This window comes from Lytechinus variegatus, chromosome 13 (genome assembly GCF_018143015.1).
Source record: "Lytechinus variegatus isolate NC3 chromosome 13, Lvar_3.0, whole genome shotgun sequence".
Taxonomy (NCBI): Eukaryota; Metazoa; Echinodermata; class Echinoidea; order Temnopleuroida; family Toxopneustidae; genus Lytechinus; species Lytechinus variegatus.
The window spans coordinates 2626902-2652788 of record NC_054752.1 but is presented as its reverse complement, the minus strand read 5'-3'; the positions used below and the strand labels follow the sequence as shown (position 1 = coordinate 2652788).

General features: G+C 36.3%; 1 protein-coding gene across 1 annotated transcript in view; it reads left to right on the top strand.

Annotated features, from left to right (window-relative positions):
• Positions 1-25887, top strand: part of LOC121425891 (kinesin heavy chain) — a 69092-nt gene that overhangs the window by 17802 nt on the left and 25403 nt on the right. Inside the window, exons 3-11 of the mRNA XM_041621981.1 lie at positions 10461-10534; positions 11557-11661; positions 17213-17261; positions 20786-20929; positions 21990-22114; positions 22553-22657; positions 23497-23645; positions 24583-24731; positions 25268-25422. Coding sequence (XP_041477915.1) covers positions 10461-10534; positions 11557-11661; positions 17213-17261; positions 20786-20929; positions 21990-22114; positions 22553-22657; positions 23497-23645; positions 24583-24731; positions 25268-25422 — 1055 coding nt within the window. The remainder of the gene's footprint in view (positions 1-10460; positions 10535-11556; positions 11662-17212; positions 17262-20785; positions 20930-21989; positions 22115-22552; positions 22658-23496; positions 23646-24582; positions 24732-25267; positions 25423-25887) is intronic.

The window sequence follows — 25887 nt, the reverse complement described above, 5'->3', positions numbered from 1 at the left end:
GTAGAGAATAAATGGTAGGCTGACAAGAAGAGAGGAATTTAGAAGATAAAGTGATAGGGAGAATAGAGATGGAGCTTGAAAAATCTATTGAGGTGGGATCGGGGAGAGACAGAAAGAAGGAGAGGGACAGAGATACAGTAGTGAGAAACAGAGACAGTAAGAGAGATAAGGGCCGTCTGCACCATCCCGAGTTTTCAAATTAGCGCGCTATTTCTGATCTGGCAAATTATCCCGATCTGAACAATCTCGAGATTATTTGCAATGCAGACGCAATTATCGCGCTATTTCGTAGGATTAATCTCGAGATTGCAATCCCAAGTCAACTTGGGATTATTTGCAAAATAGCGCGCTATTTCACGAATTATCGCGCTAATTCGTAGGTGCAGATGCACTCGGGATTATTTATACACGGCAATGCATCGATGCCTCGCTCGAGCAGGAATTGCTCTTCTTGCGATGGTGGAGACGGGGTTTCTTGAATCTCGAGATTAATCGCGAAGAGGGCCGATCGGGCTAAAATCTTGAGATTGGGCAAACTCGGGATGGTGCAGCACCGCCTATAGAGAGAAAGGGTTGGGATGAGATGGTGATTGGTTTATATGCATGCACAGCCCATATCGTTCACATCTAATAAATATTTACACCAGCATCGTCTTGCTGCTTCCCCATCGATCACCATGTACTGTAGAAGTGTGTCTTCAGTCTTAACCAGTATAATCTAATATAAATCCCTCTCGTACCCCTCTCACACCGGTTTTCAAAATTATGCCGGTGCTGTCACGGGACGGTGACACCGCTATAAATGCATTCACAGTAGAAAAGTTATCCCGGCACAGTCCCAGGATAAAGTCCTCCAGAATGATAGACAAGAGTCATATTGACTAGTCCACGATGCCCCCACATAAAACAAACATACATGTATCACAAGTGGCATCACGGTGTTGTAGTGGTGTTCCTGATAGTTTGCCTAGCGATAGTTTGTTGTGGAGTTATTGCGAGGCAAGGTTGTCCAGGGGTAGTTTATTGTGGGTCCGAGAATTCACACTGAAGGGACAGTCCCGGTACTGTAGCGGTGTTTGTGGCCAGTGTGAAGAGGGTATTATAATTTGCCTAAAACACAACCATGCAGTCATAATTCTCAGAGGTTTGCCTTTTTGCAGCTATGAATTCAAATGTAGAAGAACATAGTTGCAGCAAACAATTATTTATTGAGAAAGTCTGTTAAATATAAGTTTAATTGTCTCTATATTATTAGATATCTAGATCTTGTACATTATTGTAAGTTTAATAATATTGCTATGCAATCAAGAAATCTTAGCTCAAAACCAATAATTTTGATGATCACTAACACAGAAAAGCATAGCATGTACATGTACAGTTTATCAGTATTCAGATGATAAAAGTTTTACCAACATGGCTTTAGGGGGGCTGGGAAGTTGCAGTTAGTTATGTTTTATCTCGATGAGCAAATGATAGCATCCCCCCTCCCCCCCGTAGACGATAGACAGTCCTAGGGTGCGTTTATTCGACACTTTTTTACCCTAGAATCATGATTCAAATCACGATTCTGCAGAATCACGATTGCGTTTAGTCGAAATTGAATATAATCATGATTAGAATCACAAACATGAAACACGAAAAAAGGGGCGTTTGGAAAGACGTTTCTGTAGAATCACGAACGAAAAAGGTCGTATGAACGATATCGTGATTTGAATCATGATTCTATGACGTCATTGTGTCGTGCTTCTTCCGGATTCGACTCAAAGGCGCGCGCTGTGTTTCGTGCAGGTCAATTTTCGTGTAGCAGTATTGCCAGCTTTTAGGAATTATCATTCTGTGTATTGTACCCCCGGGGTTGTACTGTAGCGTCATTTGTATATTTCATTGTTTTATCCATCATTTCTTCAAGTTCCAAAGGCACGAGTTGGACTGACGATGAACTCAGGGCTCTGCTTGTGCTTTGGGCTCAGCCTGAAGCACAAGCATCCCTTACGGGGATTCACAGAAATAAGACGATCCCTTTCAGCGGCGTTTGCGAGGGAGGGATTTCAACGGAGATGTGGCACCGCCTGTCGAGACAAAATTAACAGAATTCGTGCCCGGGATTCGTGCCCAGTACAGGACCATCATAGACAAGAAAAATCGATCGGGAGGTGGGAGGGAGGATGATGACCCCTTCTGGTTCCCGATCAAAAACAATACGAGGTACAATACACGGAATTCTTGAAGTAAAAGATTTATTTTTCGGAAGCCGAGTAAGCGTTGCACTTGCACAAACGATCTCGCGTTAGCTCCGGCAGCAGCAAAAAGCTAGCAGCCGACGTGAAGTTAGAAACACGTGCGAAAATGTTGACCTATACTTCCTGGGTCAAATTGCGAAATGTGATGCGCACTGGATCGGCCCGAATTCAGGGAGAAACAGCGTTAGAAAGATGGTTGTATAAACGCTGATTCTGTCGGATCGTGATTCATGCTGCTGTTTTGAATCATGATTCAAATGGTGATTCAAATCATGATTCTGGGTCGAGGTCGCATAAACGCAGCCCTAAATGACACCCCACCCTCTTCTTGCTTTAGGTGCCATAAATACTTCCTAGTCCTCAACCCTGATTGTTGTGATGACAAATTGATTAACTCCAAAGTGCTACTATCTTTAACGAGCCAGTCAGCCGTCTGTATACGTACATTGTAGCATACTGTTTATGATTGCTTTATGAACCAGGCTTCCAATACTACGGAAATTGATTGGTGCGCCATGGTCATCTAAACTGGCACACTGATTCCATTTGATTGAGCGGAAATTGAAGAGATGACACTATTGCGCACAAATTTTCTGATTATTTATCAGGAGGAACAGAGTAGGACCTCCATGTACTTGTATGAAAGTGATGAGAAAACATTAGCTCTTGCATAATTTCACAGAGCTTTAAAGAGAGAGATGATAATTTTAATATTTTTATCATGATAACAAAACCATTTTTTATTTGACTGTATTAATGGAAAACAAAATTGGTTCAAAGTGATGAGCAAAAATGATCTTTGTTTATAATACAGAACTTTGATAAAAAATGATTACCAGTATGTTATGATTGGCTGGAGTAGCAAAACATTATCATGATCCTGATATAAGCAATGTTCACAGTTTTTAATGTTCTTCAGTATTTAGAAATTGCATTGAGTTTATATTTTCTCTTTTCACTCCCGCCAATAACATGTACATCAGATGTACATATATCATCAACATTTTAAAATCAAATTCATCACGATATAAAACAAAATAATGATGGCTACAATATATAATGAGCAATATCAAAACATTATGTGCTTATTAAAAACGCAACTCGTCATCAAATCTGGTGAACAAATTCCTGGAATTCCCAAGGCTGACTCAGATTCAGAATCCTTTTTTCAAGAAAAAAAAATCATTGCAATTGTAATACCTGAACATGTCAATGATGTCAGTGATAAACACACACACACAGCACAACACCCTCCATGAGTGTATACATGTAGAAAATGGCATAGCAAAAATTGTGTGGGCGGTTGCATTATGAGACTCGACCTGTCGACCATGGAGGCATGCCATTAGGTGTAAAATTCAAGTGCTCTTTTCAACATTGTTGGATATTATGTAGACACAACCCCAAGGGCAGTATGCCCACTTGTAAGCAGCTCGAGCTCTCATCTACTGAAGATGTTGAAGTCATGGGTACCATGCATTCAAAGGTCTTGACTCTTATAAATAGAGGCCTACAGATATGTTTATCATCAGGGATCTAATCAAATCAATCTTTAAGTTTTGCTATTCCTATGTAAGGATGAATTGTTTTATATTGTTATTTTCTACTTTCATTTTAAATTATGTATATTCATTTTATTTTATTTTAGGAATATTTTTTTCATGTTCATTTTTTTCTTATTTCATTTTGTATTCTTTTAACTATCCATTCTTTAAAAATTTAATTTGATTTTAAATTTTTGGTGTGTTTTCAATGCTATTATTTTGTTCAATTATTATTATTCTCATTTGTGGGGGCATCCCCCCTAAAATTTTTGCTTGATAAGCTTTTTTTTGCTTGTCAAAAATTTTTGGTGGTCCCCCCACCAATGCTTGGAAGGGGGGGGGGGATACTTTGGGTTTGATTCACCCCGAAACACACCCAATCCTTGTTCATTATTCCTCAATTGCAACTCCTTAAACTATCAAAGTAAAGTTTGGTTTTAAAATTTAGCTACATGTACATGTAAATTAAATAATGCTTTAAAAAAGTCTACTCAAGATAATTACATGTACATGTGTATGTATGTTGAATAACATACTGAGTTGTCATAGCAAAACAAACTTTGCAATCATTGTCAGTAATGGTGAATTATAATCTATGGTTTGTGCTTGACACAATAATGAGTCAGAGTGAGAAATAATATTGAACTTAAAGTAACCCAAATAAACAAGGTCCCATTGCTCTGTATGGAGGCACAGATCAGAGGGGGGGGGGCAAAGGGGAGCTTGCTTCCTTTCTGAGGGCCCCTCAGAAACGAAAGTTATTTCAATTGCAAAATATTCAATTGTTTTTTTTGTTGCTTGATAACTACATATAGTGTATATTGTTAACCAGGAAATGCACCCTGTGAGTGGTGATAACTTTTTTTACTGTCAGTAATGGTGAATTATAAATTGTTTTTATCGAGAGAAGCATTGTGTTTTATGTGATAATGAGTCATAAGTTTTGAATTGAATAAAATAACAAGGCCTTCTACATAAATACATGTATGTACATGTACTGTATCAAAAATAGCTGAGACTTCATGCTTGTTCAGAAATGACACACAATATTACAGACAACAGCAAAAAAAAAAGAACAGGAAAAAAATGAATAAATGATTGCAATTGAAACAACTTTGTTTCCCAGATTTCTAGTCATGATTATAGTTTTGAAACACCAAACTTCAATCTAGCATTGGATTTAGTCAATGTATGTAAGTTTAAGGTGTTGAACTACATGTATGTAACACCATCTATGAACACTGGTACTGGTAGCAGGGTAGAAAATAATTGTATCTTGTTTTGGGGACATTTTTTTTTACATTTGTATGATTGTGGAATTTTGGGGCTATGTCTTTCATTTTAAGGGGTAACAAGCAATTACACAGTAAAAAAAATATCATTTTCTGCCGTAGTAAGAACATATTAATGTTTGTGACAGATCGTGGGCATCTCTAGAAATAAGGGTCACCAGAAAGCATACATTTTGGGGAAATTAGGCTGTTTTGAGGTCAAAATTGCCCGTCGACCTCGTGTACATGTCTTTCCTAGAAAATAATTGTATCTTGTTTTGGGGACATTTTTTTTTACATTTGTATGATTGTGGAATTTTGGGGCTATGTCTTTCATTTTAAGGGGTAACAAGCAATTACACAGTAAAAAAATATATTCTGCCGTAGTAAGAATATATTAATGTTTGTGACCGATCGTGGGCATCTCTAGAAATAAGGGTCACCAGAAAGCATACATTTTGGGGAAATTAGGCTGTTTTGAGGTCGAAATTGCCTGTCAACCTCGTGTACATGTCTTTCCTACCTGACTTGTAGTGTACTTTGAACACCATTTTTTTTAATGGCAGTCACTGTACTTGAGACAGTTTAACTGAAAGTTCATGTACTTGTGGGATGCAAGCACTTTGTCTGATCAGCTACATGTACCATGTGTCATCAATCCCCTAGTGTTTTGGTGACATTCAGCAAAACTTTGAAAGCAGGAGTGTCAACATGTATATAGCTGCTATCAAATCTAAGAACCAAAAGCGAGGCAGTCTATGCTTAAGGTGATAGGGAGTTTAGGTCCATCTGCACCAGCCCGCATTTTCAAATAATCGTGCTATTCTGATTCACCGAGTTAATCCCGATCTGAACAATCTCGAAATTATTTGTAATGGAGACGCAGTCATCAGGATAGTTCGCTGGATCAATCTCAAGTTTGCAATCCCAAGTCAACTTAGGATTATTTGCAAAAATAGCGCGCTACATGTATTTCCAAATCTTGCTAATTCACAGGTGCAGACTCCGGGGGGGGGGGGGACACTCACATATATTGATGGTACGGGGATGTGCCACTTTGAAGGCCCCCTTTTTCAGTTCTCTAGATACTCTGAAATGAGTTTTGTGAGGCACACCTCCATCAAAAAATAATTTGAGTGCCCCCCCCCCCTGGGTACAGACGCACTCAGGATTATTTATTCACGGCGTCACCATAATGCATCGATGCCTCGCTTAAGCATGAATTTCTCTTCTTGCGCTGGTGGAGACGCAGGGTTTCTAGAATCTCGTGATTAATTGCGAAGAGGGCCGATCGGGCTAAAATCTTGAGATTGAGCAAATCTCAGGCTGGTGCAGCACCACCTATGTTGAAGTATATCAAGATCTTTTTACCCTAATTCACAAATAAACTTTAAAAATCAGAAATCAAATGAAAGTGAAAATTTTACCAGGATAATTTAGCAAATAAATTGTTAATATATTTTTAATTACACATGGCTGTTGGCTAATAAGTTGTAACATGAATTACATGTACAGTATGCCTACAATTGAAGTGTAAATGGTTACATTCAAGTGAAATGCATCAGTTACAAAAGTGACTCAGGAATTTCTATGATGCAATTCAAATGGAAATTTCTAAGCTCAATTGAAGATAAAACAATATTTTCATCCCGTTTAAAGTGCTGAATAATTTATCCCAATATTTGAACAATGAATGAAGACAAACTAAGAACTTCTCAATAATGCCTGCCGGCCGGCCGGCCATGCTCAGAAATTGCATCATATGTGCATTAGAGTACCACTATTCCTGTCGCGTGTGGGTTTTTATTGACACAAGAATTTTACCTGTGGGTACTGAAACTGAGCGAAGCAATTTGGAATCTGTCTGTTTGGCTCTCCTGTGATAAACTCTATGAAGGCAAGAGAGTCAACTCTATTCTTGACAGCGACTACGTGATGAGCGCCATGGAAGCTGGTTCATACTGGCATGATATATTGCTCCATAATGCAAGAGTTTGACTCTGCTTATGTTTGCCTGCATTTATTCAGAATCAATTAGAATGTACGTGTACATCTATGATTAACATAATTTATTAGAAACTGAGATAGTAGTCACCAGTGTAAAGGTGTCCCCATGGACACATGGACGTCCCCAAATAAAGTTGAATGTTTTTTTCATAACACTGAAAAATGATAGAAATAGTAGTGATGATGATGTTGATGATGATAATTTCAAATGATGATTATGATGATAATGGTAATAGTGTTTTTTTATTTTTTTCCCCAATGTAATGATGAATCATGATGACAATGATTGAAAGGTATAATCTCATATTGAGGTAATCGTTCTTTAGACAAATAGTTGGGCCTACGTATGTATTGTAGAGTTATTGATTTATTTTATTATGTATGGGCATAGAGTGTATTTAGAGCAATATCCAACTCCAAGGCCTACAATAAACATGCACCGTGTGACCCTTCTCTGGACAACCATTATCCAATGTTTGTTGACTGGATACATCTAACCTACAGATTTGACATCATTCAAAGCTTTTAATTGATTGGAATGCTCCATGCACTATTCACACAATGAATGCAAAGACGAACATGACCTATCAACGAACTCTCTGGATCACCCAGGCTTTGGAAAAAGGAAGCCCCAAGCTCATTTCTTTCTTCCCCTCCAGACAATGTAGTGGGTCAAATTACCCCCCTCCCAGGAGAAATGGAATATGCTATGACTGTACAACATGCATTATGAACTTGTAGTGGCATTAGCATGAACGGGGGTGCAGAAAGGGTGGGTGTTTTACTCATAATTTCTTGTTTATCAGTGGAATGTTTCAAGAAGCTAAATATCATTTTGGCTGTTGCATAAACATACCATTTTGATAACTTATCCATGCAATGGTAACTTACATGGAATACTTGATTTTGATTGACTGTTATCATTGTTGCCATGATAGATGCCATTGGTTGGCAAAGTTACCATAATTGTACTATACTGTCTAGTATTATGCAACAGGGCCCAGTAATTTTCATTGACATTCTCATCATATGGAATTTTTATGCATGTTAGCCTCCCCCCTTCAAAATTGTTTCCACTATACCTACATGTAGGCCAGTAGGCCTATACGTAAACTGCACAGAAGGTGAATTAATTTTCACCTAAAACGATTTTAATATAATCTATGTAGGGCCTACATGTCTAGTCTTTAATAGAGACATGATTCATTGGCACACACAATGCATCCGGAGATACATCCACCATTCGAGGATGCTACATGTAAATCCATATTGCTCCTTGAATTGACGATTCATTCTATTTTACGATCCACCTCGCACTTCTGACGGAAACTATTCCTGCATTGGGGGGAGAAAATGTGACAGAAATATCCCATAATTCCCTCCCCCAGGTGCTGACTTAGAGGGCCATGATATGAACTTGCTTTGACAGACATAATTGTAACTGATGCATGACTCATTGGATTGTCAAGGAAGACTACAGTATCAATACTAAAAAATATTGGCAGCATTGTTGGGAGCTCAAAACAGAACATTTGTTCTTACATGTACATGTAGATAAACTTAGATTTGGCATGCAATGTTACACTGTAAAAAGGTTTACCCAATATTGGGTAAAATGGAAACATGCATGTTTGCTGGGTAAAATGATACCAACTACTTTGTAAATTTTACGCCTTGCTGCGTTGAAAATTATCCTTAAAAATGCATTTTGCCCAATATGAGGGGGAAAAATTACCCAGCAAAAAAGCATGTTCCCTCTCTCCCCAATACTGTGTAAATTTTACTCAATCTTTTTTACAGTGTATTATTATTTCAAACAAAACATATTTGGGCCTATGAATGCATGGGAAGATTTATTTCTGTCCTCACACTTTTGTCCCATGCTAGAGAAATTGTTCCAAGAGAATGGAAAATGATGAAAAATTAGATTGAAGTAAAATTAGATTGAAGTAAAATTAGATTGAAGTAAAATTAGATTGAAGTAAAATTAATCAACCTCCTTTAATTTGCATAATTACCACACAACACAAACATTCAGAAGAAACCTCATTATCAATTTTTCAGCTGAGAATATCCACAGATAAAATGTACTGCTACATACAGTAATTCCACTTTTTTGTATTTAATAGAGATTTTTAGACACCCTGGCCAGTATTCTGAACTCGGGTTTAAATTAAACCCTTGTTTAAAGTTTAGTTTAACTATGGAGAGCCAATTTGGGCACAAATCCCTAACAATAAAAATCCAATTTATTAACTCATACTCATATTGTCCATAATTGTTGGTGAATGATAGCTGAAGTATTTTCTTCATTATGAAAGCAGAAGGAACGCAATAGTAAACATGATAAATATACAATAAAAACTGAATTTTTGGCTCCCCATAATTTTAGTACAGACTGTGGTCTAAGTTAAACCTGACTTCAGAATACAGGCATCTGTCTACATTGATCAGTACACGTATCTTCCGTATCTTCCATAATGAGACATGAAAACAGGTTGAAATAGCACAAAATAATCCAATTAATGTTCATGGTGCACATTGAAATATTAACTGTGTGTTAAAATCATAATACAAGATTCAATAGATAAAGTTTACAAAAAAAATAACAAAATGTAATGACAAATGGATGTATTTTGCACAAGTCTACAAGGAAAGATACATGATGATGAATGCAAATTTATTAGTTAAATACATCTGAACTTGATTTGAAGCTGTGTTTAACTCGAATCTGATATACACCTCATCAGAATCTAATCATTGTATTTAGGACATCATTGATTGAAGATAAAATGTACATGTATGTTGTACTTGTACACATGAAATAAATATTGAATTGTTGAAGTATTGATAGCATCATCTATCCCACTTCTGAATTGAATGTATTAATATTGATTTTAAAAGTTGGAATTGTTTGTTGTACATAGAAATTAATCAGGGGAGGCTTTCCAGGAGGCAATTTGTTTTTAACATGTATGTTGAACAAAAGGGGCTTACAAATCTAAGAGCTACTAACAGCATATTTTTGAAAGGTCCTCTCAAAATTACTTTGGAAGTACATGCATATCAATTTCTGAATGCCCCCTCCCCTCCAAAAAATGAGAAACTCCTCTGTCAAATGGGCAGAGCAAGACATGGTCAATAGGCTACCCCCACAAATTCTTCCATATGCAGCAGCTGTGGTGATGGTGATGATGATAAGGAAGAGGAGGAGAATGATGATGATGGTGATGATGATGATGATGATGATGATGATGATGATGAAGATGATGACGATGATAATGATGATGTTGATGATGATGATAGTGATGATGACAAGGATGATGCAATGATAATGACGATAATAGTTATAACATTTGATAATTATTATAATAAATTACTTTTTTGTTGTCTTACAGATGTTCTGGAAGGGTACAATGGAACCATCTTTGCCTATGGGCAGACATCCAGTGGAAAGACTTTCACCATGGAGGTAAATTATTTATAATCTCATTATTTCTTCAAAACACAAAAATCTGACTGAGATATTGATGTAATATATTTTGCACTTTAATAATGTAGTATTTTAATATGGATTATCATTCAAAAAAAAATCTTTGTAAATTTTTTATGGGGATGAAATTAGTTTTATGATTAGATTATTTCAAGAATTAGGGTAGGGAAACTGGAGATGGAGGATAATGAGGAGGAGGTGTTGATGTAGATAAAGGAGAAAAACAAAATTAATTGATTGAAAAGGATTGTTGATGTAATAAAATCGACAATGATGATGGTGACAATATTAATGACGATAGTTATGATTATGATGATGATGGTGATGTTCATAATGGTGTTGATGATCATGATGATGATCATGATGATGGTGATGATGATGATGATGGAGTTGGTGGTGGTGGTGATGATGATGATGATGGTGATGTTGATGGTGATGATTATGATGATGATGATGATGGTGATGATGATGATGATTATGATGATGATGGTGACGGTGATGATGATTATGATGATGATGATTATGATTATGATTATGATGATAGTGATGGTGAAGGTGATGATGATGATGATGATGATGATGATGATGATGATGATGATGATGATGATGATGATTATGATGATGATTATGATGATGATTATGATGGTGGTGATGTGATGATGATTATGATTATGATGATGATGATGATTATTATTATGATTATATGATTATGATGATGATGATGGTGACAGTGATGATGATGATGATAATGGTGATGATGATGATGGTAATGATGATGATGATGATGGTGATGATGATGATAATGATTAGGGAGGTGATGACAGTGGTGGTGGGGATGATGATGATGATCAGGAGGAGGGTGGTGATGTTAGTAGTTATCGTACAGAATTTAATCAATAATTTTACTGCCATTATGAACACGAGAAAATAAGTGAGTCAAACAAAAGTATTGCTTACAAACATCTCCTCTAACAAATCGTTTGCGTTTCTTGTATTTGCAGGGTGTTATGGGTAATCCTCAGTATATGGGTATCATCCCTCGTATTGTGCAAGATATCTTCAACCATATTTACCAGATGGATGAGAGCCTGGAGTTCCATATAAAGGTATGTCAAAATTGTTCTACATGTAGGACTTCATTTAGGGCAATGACTTTGGAGGACAACTCCCTTGGGGATAGGGAGGTATGCTGGGCTCTGGTACATAGCAGTAAAGTAGGGCCGTCTGCACCAGCCCGAGTTTTCAAAAAATTGTGCTATTTCTGATCCGGCAAATAATCCTGATCTGACCAATCTCGAGATTATTTGTAATGGAGACTCAATCATCACGATAGTTTGCTGGATTTATCATGAGCGTGCAATCCTAAGTCAACTTAGTATTATTTGCAAAATAGTGTGCTATTTACGAATTATCCCGCTAATTCGCACGTGCAGATGCACTCGATATTCGACTCAGGTTTATTTTATGGTGTCGGACCACAATGCATAGATGCCTCGCTCAAGAACGGGTTTCTCGGATATCAAGATTAATCGCAAAGAGGGCTAATCAAGCTAAAATCTTGAGATTGAGTTATTTTGGGCTCGTGCAGCACCGCCTATTGTTACTTTGCCTTTACGAAAACTACCATGGAAACCTTGATTTCATTGGTTGCGGAGCCCTGTTACCATGGCAGCTGGGATATTGGCAAAGTTACATTGATGGTCAAGTTTTTTGTGTAGGAATTCCTGACATGAAAATTCCTACTCTAAATTCCAAGGATTTAAATCTAGATCGGCTGTGAATAGTGTCCAGTCAAATATATATATTTTAAAATCTGAGGTATTAACTTTTTCTTTTTATTAACTTTTAAGTCTCAAAAGATTTAAATCTAAATCTGTTGGCTTTATATTTAAATGCAAAGAATAAAATCTTAATCTAGTGTTTAGCTGGTAACTATTTACAGCCAATCCAGATTGAATTTAAATCCTTGGAATTTGTAGTGCAATTTCTATAGTCATATACATATTGTCACCATGGCCCGAAGGATACATAAAAGGGAACCAAAACCCCAAGAAGAGAAGAAATCTTATTGGAAATTTAAAAAAATTAGAGAAACTATAAGTTAAAACACATTTTATGTTTTATCTTTCAAATTGCCCATTGCCTCCTTCTGATCATAAAATATGTCATAGGAAAATATAATACACACCACATATTTCAATATCAGGGCCCCGTCTTTCAAAGAGTTATGATTGATCCAACCAATGGTAACAATGGAAATCCATCAGTGTCATAATTTTGCTCAGTATCCTTGAAAACAAAGAGAAACATACTTGATTGTAAAAAAAAACAGTTCATGCATGAATATACCTCAAAAGTAGAAAACATTTTGAAGAAACATGTATTTTAGATGTTGACATTGCTGGCTTTCCATAGTTGTGATTGATCGTAACTCAATCGCAACTCTTTGTAATATGGTGCCCAGGAGGAGATAATGTGAAATACAAATGTAAAATAAAGGGGAAATCTAAAAATTTGTATAAAAAACAATTGGAGATGGTTATTTTTTCTCCCAAATCTGCCATTTTGTCCCCCAAATCCGCCTTTTTGAAGCATGTTTGCCAATTTTAGGATCCCCATAGAAAGGAAAATCAAGAATAACTCGCTTTAATATTCAGTCATGTATTACTGATTTTGATGAAACAAGTTTTAGATTGCTCCTCTCATTTGATTCCTTTTGATGAGATTGATTCTCTCCTTTTGGTTTCCTTTTAATGAGATGTTGCAGACTCTGCTACTCCTTTTCAGTGAAAATTATTTGATGAACCGTACTTGGTATAAAGTTTGAATTTGATGGATATAACTGCGATGACTGCCAAATAACCTGTAGATGACAGGAAGAGTTGTTTATGGTCAATAATTCAATATCTGGTTCATCAACCCCTAAGCTTCCTGAAAATCCACCCCCTAATACTTCTTAATGAATCAGATCCTGCCCCCAATTTATTGTCAAGACAAGTGTCGGGGGTTACGTTCCATTCCAATTCTCTGTTGATTTCGTGAAATCACTGTATATCATCTGAACTTCAACTTCATGTCGGATGTCGATTACCCCGGGGCAAGAGGGGGTGGGGGGCTGTCAAATGTCAAATTGCTGTACACACGCGTGGCCAAATTATTTCCGAACACCCCCTAAACAAGTTTTTCTCCATGTAAAATAACCCCCTAAACAAGTTTTTGTGGGCTTAATTTACACATTTTGGCCCTTAAAACAAGTTGTCGCCAGAATATGTCCCCCGGGGGGGGGGGGGGGGAGGGGAGGGGAAGCTTGGGGGAACAAATCATACCCTAAACATGAATGGCTAGTCTTAAAAAGAAAAGCTTTGGGAAAAAATACCCTAAATACGGAAGCTTGGAGGAACAAATCATACCCTAAACATGTATGGCTAGTCTTAAAAAGAAAAATCTTTGGGAAAAAAATATACCGTAAATACGTTTGACTTTGCAATTGACCATTGACTAGTCTTTCAAAACTACCCCTTTTTAAAAAAATCAGTGTTTTTGATACCCTAAAACGGGTGCAAGCGCGGCTCGTGTCCAAAACTGACAAAAAAATCCCTTTAAACTCGTTTGTTCTGCTTTTTTTTTCTTAGAAAATGTTCATAGTTCATTTATTTTTTCCTTTCACAGAAACATTTATACATGGTAGTTAAAAAAAATAAGATAAAACAATAGATTGACAATTTTAAACATACATTAAGTCATTTCATATTCATTACAGTGTACGATTCTGGACACAAAAGTTTACAGAAAAAATTATATTTTGAAAGAAAAGGAGGACCTTAAAAAAGCTACACCGACAAGGTCCCGCCCCAGTTAGGATACAATAGGTGTATAGATATCTTAAATACAATAAGACTACACAACTAAATTTCTATACATAGAAAAACAAGGTAGCATATAATAGAGGAAATTGCCCCTGTAGATTCTATTTGGTTATGATAATGTGTTCATACATGCCCTTGCACTGGCACTATCTTCTTCCTTCCTTTAACACCCTCTCTTATTTCTTTCTTCCTACATGTACGAGTATAAACCCATTGCTGTGGCCATTTCCCATGCTCTTGCACATGTAATGAGGTAATATGAAGAGGACATCCCTTTTCGTTAGAAAAGCACCTGCCGCATATGTCAGAAAGGCTACTATGCCTGTCAGCGAGGTCTGTTCTCACGTCAGGCCCATCTGCACAAGCCTTGATTTTCAACTTTGGTATTTTTTCTAGGTTCAAAGGATTCTTAACCCTTATTTTTCACATCAACTTGTATAATGAAATAAGCCTGGATTTTCAACTTTTTCAAAAAAAATCTGAGACTAATATGCTTTTCACACTGCATTTCCTTTACCCCGGACTATCCTTAAACTCCATATTAATTATCTTTGTTTTGGTTTCACACTGTCTTTCTTAACCCCATACTATTTGCTTTATAGCTAGGGTTTACATTCTAACCCTGGACTATCGCACAGCTCATGAATATTGATGATTTTGTCACACAGAGCGTGATTAACGTGCAATTTAAACTTCTATGATTGGTTAATAATACCCCCATTTTTCCTTAGCCCCGTTTGGTTTCACACTGCAGTTCTTAGCACTGCGATTGTGGTGCTAGCACTGCAAGAAGCCAGCTAATCCTGCTTTTTAGCAGGGCCAGATAATACCGTGCTAGCCCACTTTGGCAAAGCACTATAGTGTGAACTGTGAAGCCAAAGTGGGCTATAAAGCTTAACCCCTGGGAAATTGTTGGGGCCAAGACCCCCCCCCCCTTAGCCCCACTTATTTCCCAGGGTTATACAAATGGCAAATTTATATGTAGGGGTTGAGTTTACTTTAAAGGGGAGGTCCACCGTGCCAATACATTTAGTTGGTGATGATAAAGCAGAAAAATATTGGTCAAAATTGAAGAATATCCGTCAAATGATCAATAGAGTTACAAAGTTTTAAAATTTTCATTTTGTGATATCACAGACAAGCATCTCCTCCACAAATATTCTCATATGATTACGATATCTGTATGTCTTGTTTTTTTTTTTTTTATTTAGTTGGTTTACAATTTGTTCAGGGTCTTGATCCCGCAATGTAATTTGTGAATCCCATTATTACATTACCATATAGATTGATTTTTTCCCATAATACGTGTTTGTAGTATGTAACAAAAATGTGATCTGCGGAGAGGTACAGTACAAATTCATTTTGAAATGTTTTATGAATGCAAGTGAAAATTGTCTGTGCTAGACAATGTACTAGAATTATTAAATTTACTTGAAGATTCAGAAAAAAGTCTACTTTGTAGTCATGTACATACAGTAAGGCTGTATTTTATTTATTTTATTTGGGCCAAATGTTTCTATAATAATAATAGTAATGATAATTACTATTATGTTATTAAAAGTGAAATATTAACATTCAAATTACGTGTATAAATGAAGTTTTCATGAACATTTATGATTTGAAATATTTGAAACAATTTCAGATAGAGGAACCTGATAGCTTTTTAAGGAAAGTCGATAATTCAATATTCAACCAGTTTACAGACATTCAATATAAATTATTATGTAATTATTTTAAAAGATTTTACAGAAGAAATTTTAATAGAAGATAAATAATTTTTCCAATTCAATGGCAGATTTTTTTAATGTCACCCAGAGGCCAAACTGAGAAGGGTTGCTTTAAAAGCTCATTGTTTCACATAAATGTTATTAATTATACTATGTATATGAAACTGCCATTGAAATGACATACTGTGGTGGCAAACTGCCATGTATCCAGTCATGAAGCTTACAGTTTATACCTTTAGTCATATAAATTGGGAATTTCTGTGTACCGGTAACTAGAAAATTACATGTGCATACATGTTCATGAACATGACATGAATTTATGATGGATCATCATAAATGATCTGTTATATCATGGATGTTCTGTTATGTATACTCTGGATGAAAAAGATCAATAAGACATGAATTACAAAAAGAAATGGATGGAATTAACCTCAAAAAATTTAACTTGGAATTACATGTATGAAGGCATAGGACAATAAATTTATGAAAATGAATCAAAATTGAAAGGGATTTGAATTCTATTCTCACTTTCCATGCATCATATTCATCACCAACTGTATTACACCCAAGTCCTCCCCCCCCAAAAAAAAGAAGAAATAGTCAAGCACCGCAGCAGAGATTTTATGAGTAATATTGTTTTCATTGACTGAACTTAATTTTCATTTTATCCAATAGATACAAGTCTTATTACAATCTCATAACATATTTTTTTTTCCAATTTACTCTCTCTCTCTCTCCCTCCATATATTCCACTTGTCCCCCTTTAACCCCTCTTTCTCCCTCTCTTCCATGCCCCCATCTTCTCTCTCCCCTTTTCTCTTCTTTTTCTCTTTTTCTCCTTCCCTTTCTTCCTGCCCCTTGCCCCCCTTGCCCACATCGCCCCCCTTGTCTTCCTTTCTCCCCTCCTTCTCTTCTTTTTTTCTTCTCTTTCTCTTTCTCCCTCCCTTTCTTCTTACCCCTTGTCTCCCTTTCTCCCCTCTTTTTCTTTTTCTTTCTCTCTCGCCCTCCCTATACCCCACCCCTCACCCCCTCCTTTCGCCTCTTCTCTCTCCACTGACCTACAGGTGTCCTATTTTGAGATCTACATGGACAGAATTCGAGATCTTTTAGATGGTGAGTCATAGTTGCTGTTGAATAAATCAATTCCAGAACAATATGAAATATATTATGCATAATGACTGTAGGGATAGATCAGTTATGAAAACAAGAGCATAAAATGCAAGTCCATTATGCTACTAAATCGAGATGTTGTAATTCATTTACATAGTACTGTTCTAAATCTAAGCCTCCAACATTCATAAATTCTTATTTTACATCATTCCTTTATTTTTTTAGACTTGAAAAATTCTATTCTCTTATTTTTCACACCAACTTGTATGATGAAATAAGCCTTGATCTGTATGTATACACAATGAGCAGTTCTCTTTTATTCTGCTTACATTACATGTTCTCCCCCCCCCACCAAATTTTCTACAAAACCTAATTGATTGTTACATGCCTTAATGTTTCACATGTTTCAATGTGAATGAATGACACAAAAATGCATATAATTGTGAGTTATACATGCATAGCTTTATACATGTATATTCTTACACAGTTTTTTTCAACATGGGAACAGTCACGTAATTCATGGAAAACTATTGATTTGATTCAGGTGAAACATGTTACATATTGTATTCCGAGACAAGAACGTGTTTGCTTTGTATTACAAGTCTGATATATGGTTGGTATTTTGAGCAGACAATCGAAAATTCTATTAACATGCATTTTAATCAAATTACAGAACCCCCCCCACCCCCCTCCAAAAAAAAGAATACAAATCACAAACAATTTTTTTGATATGCTTTTGCCCACCATAGGCAATTGCAAGGGGCATTCTGCTTTTGGGTTGTCCATCCGTCCTGTTTTAGTCCTCACAATATTTAAAAAAAAATAAGAACCTTTTCATGGGTTAAAGCTGCCCAAAATGAGATATTCAGTATGAATGACAACATGAAAATATAATGTATTAGCATGATGACCATCACTTTCTTTGGAAAAATTGTCTCTTGAATAACAATTTGAAGGATGATTCACTTTGTGGGTTTCATAGGTATATTTAGATAAACAAAATATATATAAACACTGGAGCATTGAACTATATGAGATGTCAAGTGACAACTTTAAATGAATAATAATCCAAAGAATTGGCTTGACAATCATGAACTTTGCTCATGCAAAGAATGTTACATCACCATAGATTTATGGGTCATAGGTGTATTAATGATGCAACGTACAGTATAATTCTGAAATACTTATCACCAGTCAAACAAAGACACAGACAAGTAGACCCATTCGAAGCAGTTAGATGTAGATTAAATTTTAAATAGTCAATAGCATCAGGAATATCATTGTATGTGAACTACGGGCTCACGTGTACATGGCATGAACTTGAGGATAATGTTCAAGTTCAAAGACCATTAAAACAACATGTCTATGTACATAGTGATCTAGATGAGTCATATGACCTCCATGTTTAATACATGTTGTACATGTACATCTCTTTTCCAGCTTTAATGGTGTTATGTTCAGTTAATGTATTCCTCATCTATGCATCTCTTTAAAAGAATGGAATTTCTTTTTTTTTAATCAAAAGAAGATGTAAATATACATGTAATTTGACAAGAAATCTTGCCATTTATTCTTGTCGCAATTAGTGTTAATGTATAATTGGAATATCACCTTTTTAAAGGGGGTGCTTTTCATCCCCAAAATTTGACAAGAAAAAACAAGGGTCACCACTTCTGTGTGAAAGGTATATCTTTAGTCCTGTGGGGGGGGGGGGGGTCCAAGTATACGGGGTGTGCCTGCACCTTCTGCCCCCCCTTCTTGATCAGTACCTCAATATAGGATGATTTTTTAACCAAAGATTTTCCCCAAGATTTTACTATGAAAAGAATTGCTCAAAGCCCTTCATTGCTAAAACGTGGGTGTTAAAACTAACACCATTTGGTGTCATTAGCGGACCATGCACTGATTGATCAGTACCTCAATATAGGATGATTTTTTAACCAAAGCAGTCTTCACATTTCCATGTACATACATTTTTTATGATTATAGATTGATACAACCTTTTTAAAACTAAACCCCTGAAACATTCAATAGTTTTGTGCTTCAGGATACAATTATTTTCCCCAAGATTTTACTTTGAAAAGAATTGCTCAAAGCCCTTCATTGCTAAAACTTGGGTGTTAAAACTAACACCATTTGGTGTCCCTAGAGGACCATGCACTGGAGGTGTTAAATTACACACTACAGTTTGAACCCACATTACATGTAACTCCATAGTGTGTAGCAGCAACAACCAGAGGTGATGCAGGAACACCCAAAGGTGTTCAATGTTTAAACATACAACACCAAAATTTACCACAATTAAAAACTGTTGTGGTTGTCTACATGTATGTACATGTACACCAATTTTTAACATCTCCATTTTTGCTGTGAATTCTTATTCTCAATACAAAGTATGATATTTGCCTTGTACACGCAACATCCCCCCCCCCCCCCCCAGTCTGTTGAGTAATATAGATTTGGTGGTTATGAAAGTGATATATTAAGAGATGCAGCAGACGGCGTGACATTTACGATTTACATTACTTCGCCCAGACTAAATATAAATTATGTTGATGGAACGTTTCTGGATGTGGAAAAGAAAACGTCCACTCTACATACATGTATGCCTACATACATGTATATGTAGTTCTAGTAAACGGGATAAAGAAAGAAGAGTGGGCATGGGAGAGACTGAGTGATGTACAAATGTAAAAAAAACATGTAGATCATGTACAAGTTTGCAGATAATGAAAGAGAAACAGAGAGAATGATGGAGGGGGGGGGGAGAAAGAGAGGTTTGATAGAGAACAGGGAGATGTTCCCAAACATTCATTTAATGGACAAAGTTTTATTTTCAACAAAAGATGTTCATTTCTTTAAGGGATTCCAATGATACTTGTTTGTGCTTTGGTTTGTGGGGGATGCAGAAATATAATTATATCCAATAGTGATGCTGATAGCATCATCAATGATTAATGACATGGGTTTAAAACCAGACAGATGCTTCTGTCAGATACTGCTTTATGTGTACATGTACAGATCATGAGGGGGGACATAGGTTAGCATACAAAAAAGGATCGGAGAAGTCACTGAAGGAGGAGAGTAAGGGAGAATGGGAGAGGGGGAATAGGGGGGGGGGTGATAGGGGTATTTAAAGGAGAAAGAAAGGAAGAGGGGATAGGAGAAAGAGAGGGGAAGAGAGAGGCGGACAGACATAAAGGAGAAATAATAGAGAGGAAGGGAGAGAGGGGGTAACAGACTGGTCTATTAATAAACAAAGATAATTGAACAAATTGGTGTAAATTATTAAAGAGAAAATGAAGGGAAAATGAGTGAGGTTTTGATAGAAATATGTGATGATCTTTATTAAATGAATCCTGTTATAAATTCAAATTTCAGGGAATTTGATGAAAACAGTCCCTGAAAAAAGTTTGTAATCTATGATTATTAAAACATGGCTTGCTTTTGACCCTTGATGATAATATTCAGTTGTTAGTTTGTAACGTCAACACTCAAACACACATTCTCTTTCTTTCTTGTTTCAGTGTCGAAAACCAATCTTTCTGTTCATGAGGATAAGAACCGGGTTCCTTTCGTGAAGGGTGCATCAGAAAGGTTTGTTTCCAGCCCTGAAGAGGTTATGGATGTCATAGAAGAGGGCAAATCTAACAGACATATTGCAGTAACAAGTAAGTCAAGATAATAATAATTAAAGACCATTTATATTGCTCAGTTTATAATCCGCTGCACATAACAAAATGAATGATACATATTATAGAGTATTAATACTGAAAAGAAAAGTCTTAAGATGTGCGTTAAACTGTGGGTGATTCCCTTAGAGCGTGGGAGTATGTTCAATAATTTGGGAGCCGCGTATGCAAATGTCCCATCACTGAGGGTAGGTTTTGATAAACCTTTAGATATTAACCAAAGCTGTGGAAAAGACGGAAAAGCACTGTAATTGTTATGAGGTATCATAATCTTTTCATGATATCTAGCAAAATATGTACTGACACATTCTTCCTCTCCATAGGATCCCTGTTCTTGTACCATACATAAAACCCCCAATTATAATGAACCTCACAATATAATGTATGATGACTCTAGGGGCACTTCTTGTGTTGAATGACATATTCAATTACTTTGCCTTCCCATCAGCTGAAATAGAAATCCAATCTTTTTAAATTGCAATTTTCATTGTTAATAAGCAAATGAATGCAAAGTTTGTTCTTTGTCAAGAGATATAGAAAATTCACTGCCCGTTTTGGGAAAATTACAGGGTCGCCAGTCACGTTAATTTGTGCGGAATTTATGTACAGCTGAACTTGCCCCAGGAATATTATTCTGTTGGTGCAATTAATAATAATAATAATTATTAAAAAAAAATTATTTACACAGGGTAGCCACTTTAGTTAGGAAACTGGTGGGTGTTTCATAAAGCTGTTCGTAAGATACAAATGACTTTATGCATGACTGGTGACCCCTTCTTGTGCTAGATGATTCATCCCTATGTCATTCATTTAAGACATAAGGACATGTTCCAGTTGTTCGTAAAGTTGTGCGTAACTTTATGAACAGCTTTATGAAATGACCCCCTGCTCTTCCAGTGGGCCCTGCATAACATAATAATGTTATTATTCCATGTAAATGCTGAGCGCCTAGCAAGAAGTCTTTGGTTTGATTCTGCTTGCAATGCAATTGCTGGAGATCCTCTGGATAACATTCTTGCTCTGTTTAACTCTTTTTCAGATATGAATGAACACAGCTCTCGTAGTCATAGCATCTTTCTAATCCAAGTCAAACAGGAGAATATGGAGACCAAGAAGAAACTCAGTGGCAAGCTATACCTAGTAGATTTAGCTGGTAGTGAGAAGGTGAGACACTATACACTCATATTCTGAAGTCTAGTTTAACCCTAACAAGCCCGGAGGGAGGGGGGAGATTCCGCCCCCCCCCCCCCCACTACATTTTTCACAATAATTCTGCCGAGCGAAATGTTTCAGTCATGTCACTTACTGACTTTTCAATTTTAAATCTCGCACAACTTTTAAGACCAAATTTGCAATGAAAATGCCATGGTCTTACTCTGTGCTAAAGTTATGAGAAGCTTAAAATGCTAGTCATCGAGATTACATGTATTTGCTTGTAAAATATAATGTTCAGTATTATCTTCAGTATTCCATCTGCACATTAGAAAGTCTTGAGACTTAAATGGAATTCATGCAATTAACTTTTGTCCATTCATACTGTACACCTAGATTCTTTGTACATGGAATATAATGTTTATATGACTTTTGATTCCTCATTTATAGGTTAGTAAGACTGGAGCAGAAGGAACCGTTTTAGATGAAGCCAAGAATATCAACAAATCACTGTCAGCTCTAGGAAATGTTATATCAGCATTAGCAGAGGGAAAGGTGAGTTGATGCACCAGTGGCACTTTTGACAAAAATAATCACAACTTTTAGGATAACCCACAATAACAAAGTGGATTGACTATAACAATTATTACTTTCATAAATGAAGAGGCTTTAATAGGAGGAAATTGTAATTTGTAAAAAAAAATTTGTTTACATATTATAATTTTCTCCTATTAAAGCCTTGTCATTTACTATCTATTGTCCATGGCGGACTGCATTTGCATATTAATGAGTCAGAAAGAAGAGGATCGAGGGTATTTGAATTCCAGTTCATCGGGATTTAGCCGTGAACCAGAATAGCGTGATGGTTAAGTCGCTGTAGAAAGCAGTATATAGCAAGTTCGAATTTCACTGGTTCCAATTTTTTCTGACTTATGATTTTCATTAAAGATCGAGCATGCGATCTTAAACACACAGGAGTAATGTCAAAAATTTGTTTACAAATCATTACTTTTAATGAATATTATGTTAATCCTTCTTTAGAATTAAAAAAAAAAGACAATCATAACAACTATGACACTTGAAGTTTATGTGAATAAGAGAAGAAAATTCAAATTGCCAAGTCTTTTTTAAAACCCCAGAATAATTTATAGCCCTAAGTACGAAGCAATCAAATGCAATTTGTGTATGAACTTTTCATACCTGATGAAGATTATTTGTCTAATTTTTTCATGAAAATCCCACATGCCATACCATGACATTGAGATACAAACATGTAGGTGAGACCTTTGTGTGTCCCATTTTTCATAGAAATCATTCATCCCACAAAGTAGTAAAACAACACAGGATTTGTTTTATAAAATTATAATGACGATTCTCTTTCTTGTTTCTTGTAGAAATCTCACATCCCGTACCGTGACAGTAAGATGACCCGTATCCTCCAGGAATCCCTTGGAGGTAACGCTAGGACCACCATCGTCATCTGCTGCTCTCCATCCTCGTTCAACGAATCAGAATCAAAGTCTACTCTTATGTTTGGACAAAGGTTAGTACTACATGTAGGTTCCTGTTTCATAAATAGAAAGAGTAGTTCCAGGAGAGTTCCCCCCCCCCATATTCCATCCAGCTTTGAGAACATCAAGAAACTGTAAAAGTTGTAGTAGTACTGATATATAAAGTAGGATTTAATAGACTTTGACATAGAGAAGTTCTGATAAAGACTTTTTCTCACATTGTTTCATTCCAGAGTCAAGACCATTTAAAACACTCTAAACGGTTTCAAAATTGCAAACAAATATTACTTGAAAATTTGAAACGGTTGCAATGTGTTCAATGATCTTGGCTCTGTCAGATAGGATTTTCAAGATTTTAACAAAAAGGGTAGTTCCAAAGGAGATCTATTCCTACATTTATCCACTCAAGAGCGTAGACTATAAGAATAATTGTAACGGTTTCAAAAGTTGTAGATAAGTAAGATCATCATCATCAATATCGTTTATTTCAGTTAGCACTTTCCCTTTTACAAACAGTTGCATTCTCTCACAGTCTGATGATACTTCCTCCAACTTCTCTGTTATAGAAAGAACTGACAAATTCATTTGAATTTATTAGACTTTGACCGAGACTGAGGCCCATATTCTGAAGTCGGGTTTAACTTAAATTCAGGTTTAAAGTTGTGGTTTAAGTATGGGAAGCCAAAAGTATCAAAATTTTTGTATGTTTCTTATGTTTACTGTGCTCTTTCCCGATTCATCGATGGTGAAGACAATATCTATTTATACTTCCTACACAATTATGAATGATTTGAGAGCCGAATGAGCTGAAGTATGATATCTCTACTGTTAGTGATTATGTAACAATTGACTGTCCATACTTAAACCGCAACTTTAAACCTGAGTTTAGGTTAAACCCGACTTCAGAATATGGGCCAGAGAGTATAGCTAATTCCAAGAGGAAATTTTTCTCCTATTTCTCCATTCCAGAGCCAAGACCATCAAGAACACTGTAACAGTGAACATTGAGCTTACCGCCGAGGAATGGAGGAGTAGGTATGAGAAGGAGAAGGAGAAGAACGGAAGACTCAAAGCACAGATTCTTATCCTGGAGAATGAGCTACAGAGATGGAGAGGAGGTAAGAAAGATGGTTTTGTATTCACTTGGTGTACAAGCAGTTGGTATGGAAGCTTTATAGTGCCATCAACTTGTTGAGATGGTGAGATAATTTATCCCACCAAGTCGACTTTTGTAAAGTTATATGGCGAGATATATTATCTCAACAAGACGACTTAAGAAAAGAATGTCAACCTGGCTAGATACGTTATTTTGCCAATTCGACTCATGAAAAGTTGTATGCCAACATGGCGCGATATGTTATCTTGCCAAGATGACTTACGAAACGTATGTCAACATTGCGAGATACGTTATTTCGCCAAGTGGACTTAAGAAAAGTTGTATGTCAATATGGCGACAAACATTATCTTGCCAAGTCCACTTATGAAAAAGTTGTATGTCAAGGTGGCAAGATACGTTGTATCGCCAAGTAGACTTATGAAAAAGTGTATGTCAATTGCAGATGAGAGTCAGAACCAAGCTACAATGTTTCCATCCTATCCATATGATTTTCTCATTAAATCAATAATTTTTTTCCACAACCATTGTTTCTTCTAGGTGAGAATGTTCCAGTGAACGAACAAGGAAACAAGAACGATGAGATCTTGAAGGAAATGATGATGCCCAAACAAACGACGGTTCAAGTCTCAGAAGAAGAGAAGAACAAGTGGGAAGAGGAGAGAGTCAAGCTCTTCGAGCAGCTTGATGAGAAGGTAATTAATGCTTTAATCGGGAACTGACAATTCAGGGTACCGTTTCCTAAAGACTTGTTATAATGACAAATTCACAATTTCAGTATTTATTTGCCAATCAAAATAAATGATTTCAGTAGTTGCATATTTGTTATTAAGACCAGTTTTATGAGATGGGGGCCCTGGTGTTGGTGGTGGTTAGTGACAGCATCAGATGTTGCAGTTGGACAAATAGATAATCCTTTGTTCAAATAAACTATTCTTATTTTGGGGAAGAAGAAAGGATTATATCATTCTAGCAGCTCGATGAGAAAGTAAGTTTATTATTGGGACTGTAAATCTGGTGTTGGTGTTGTTGCAGCATAATATGTTGGACAATGATAATTTATTTGGGACCTTTCGCAATCTTCACCGACGCTATTATTGGGGTCTCCTTACACAAAAGTTAACGCTTAATCATACACTTGATTATTAAGATTGATTGTA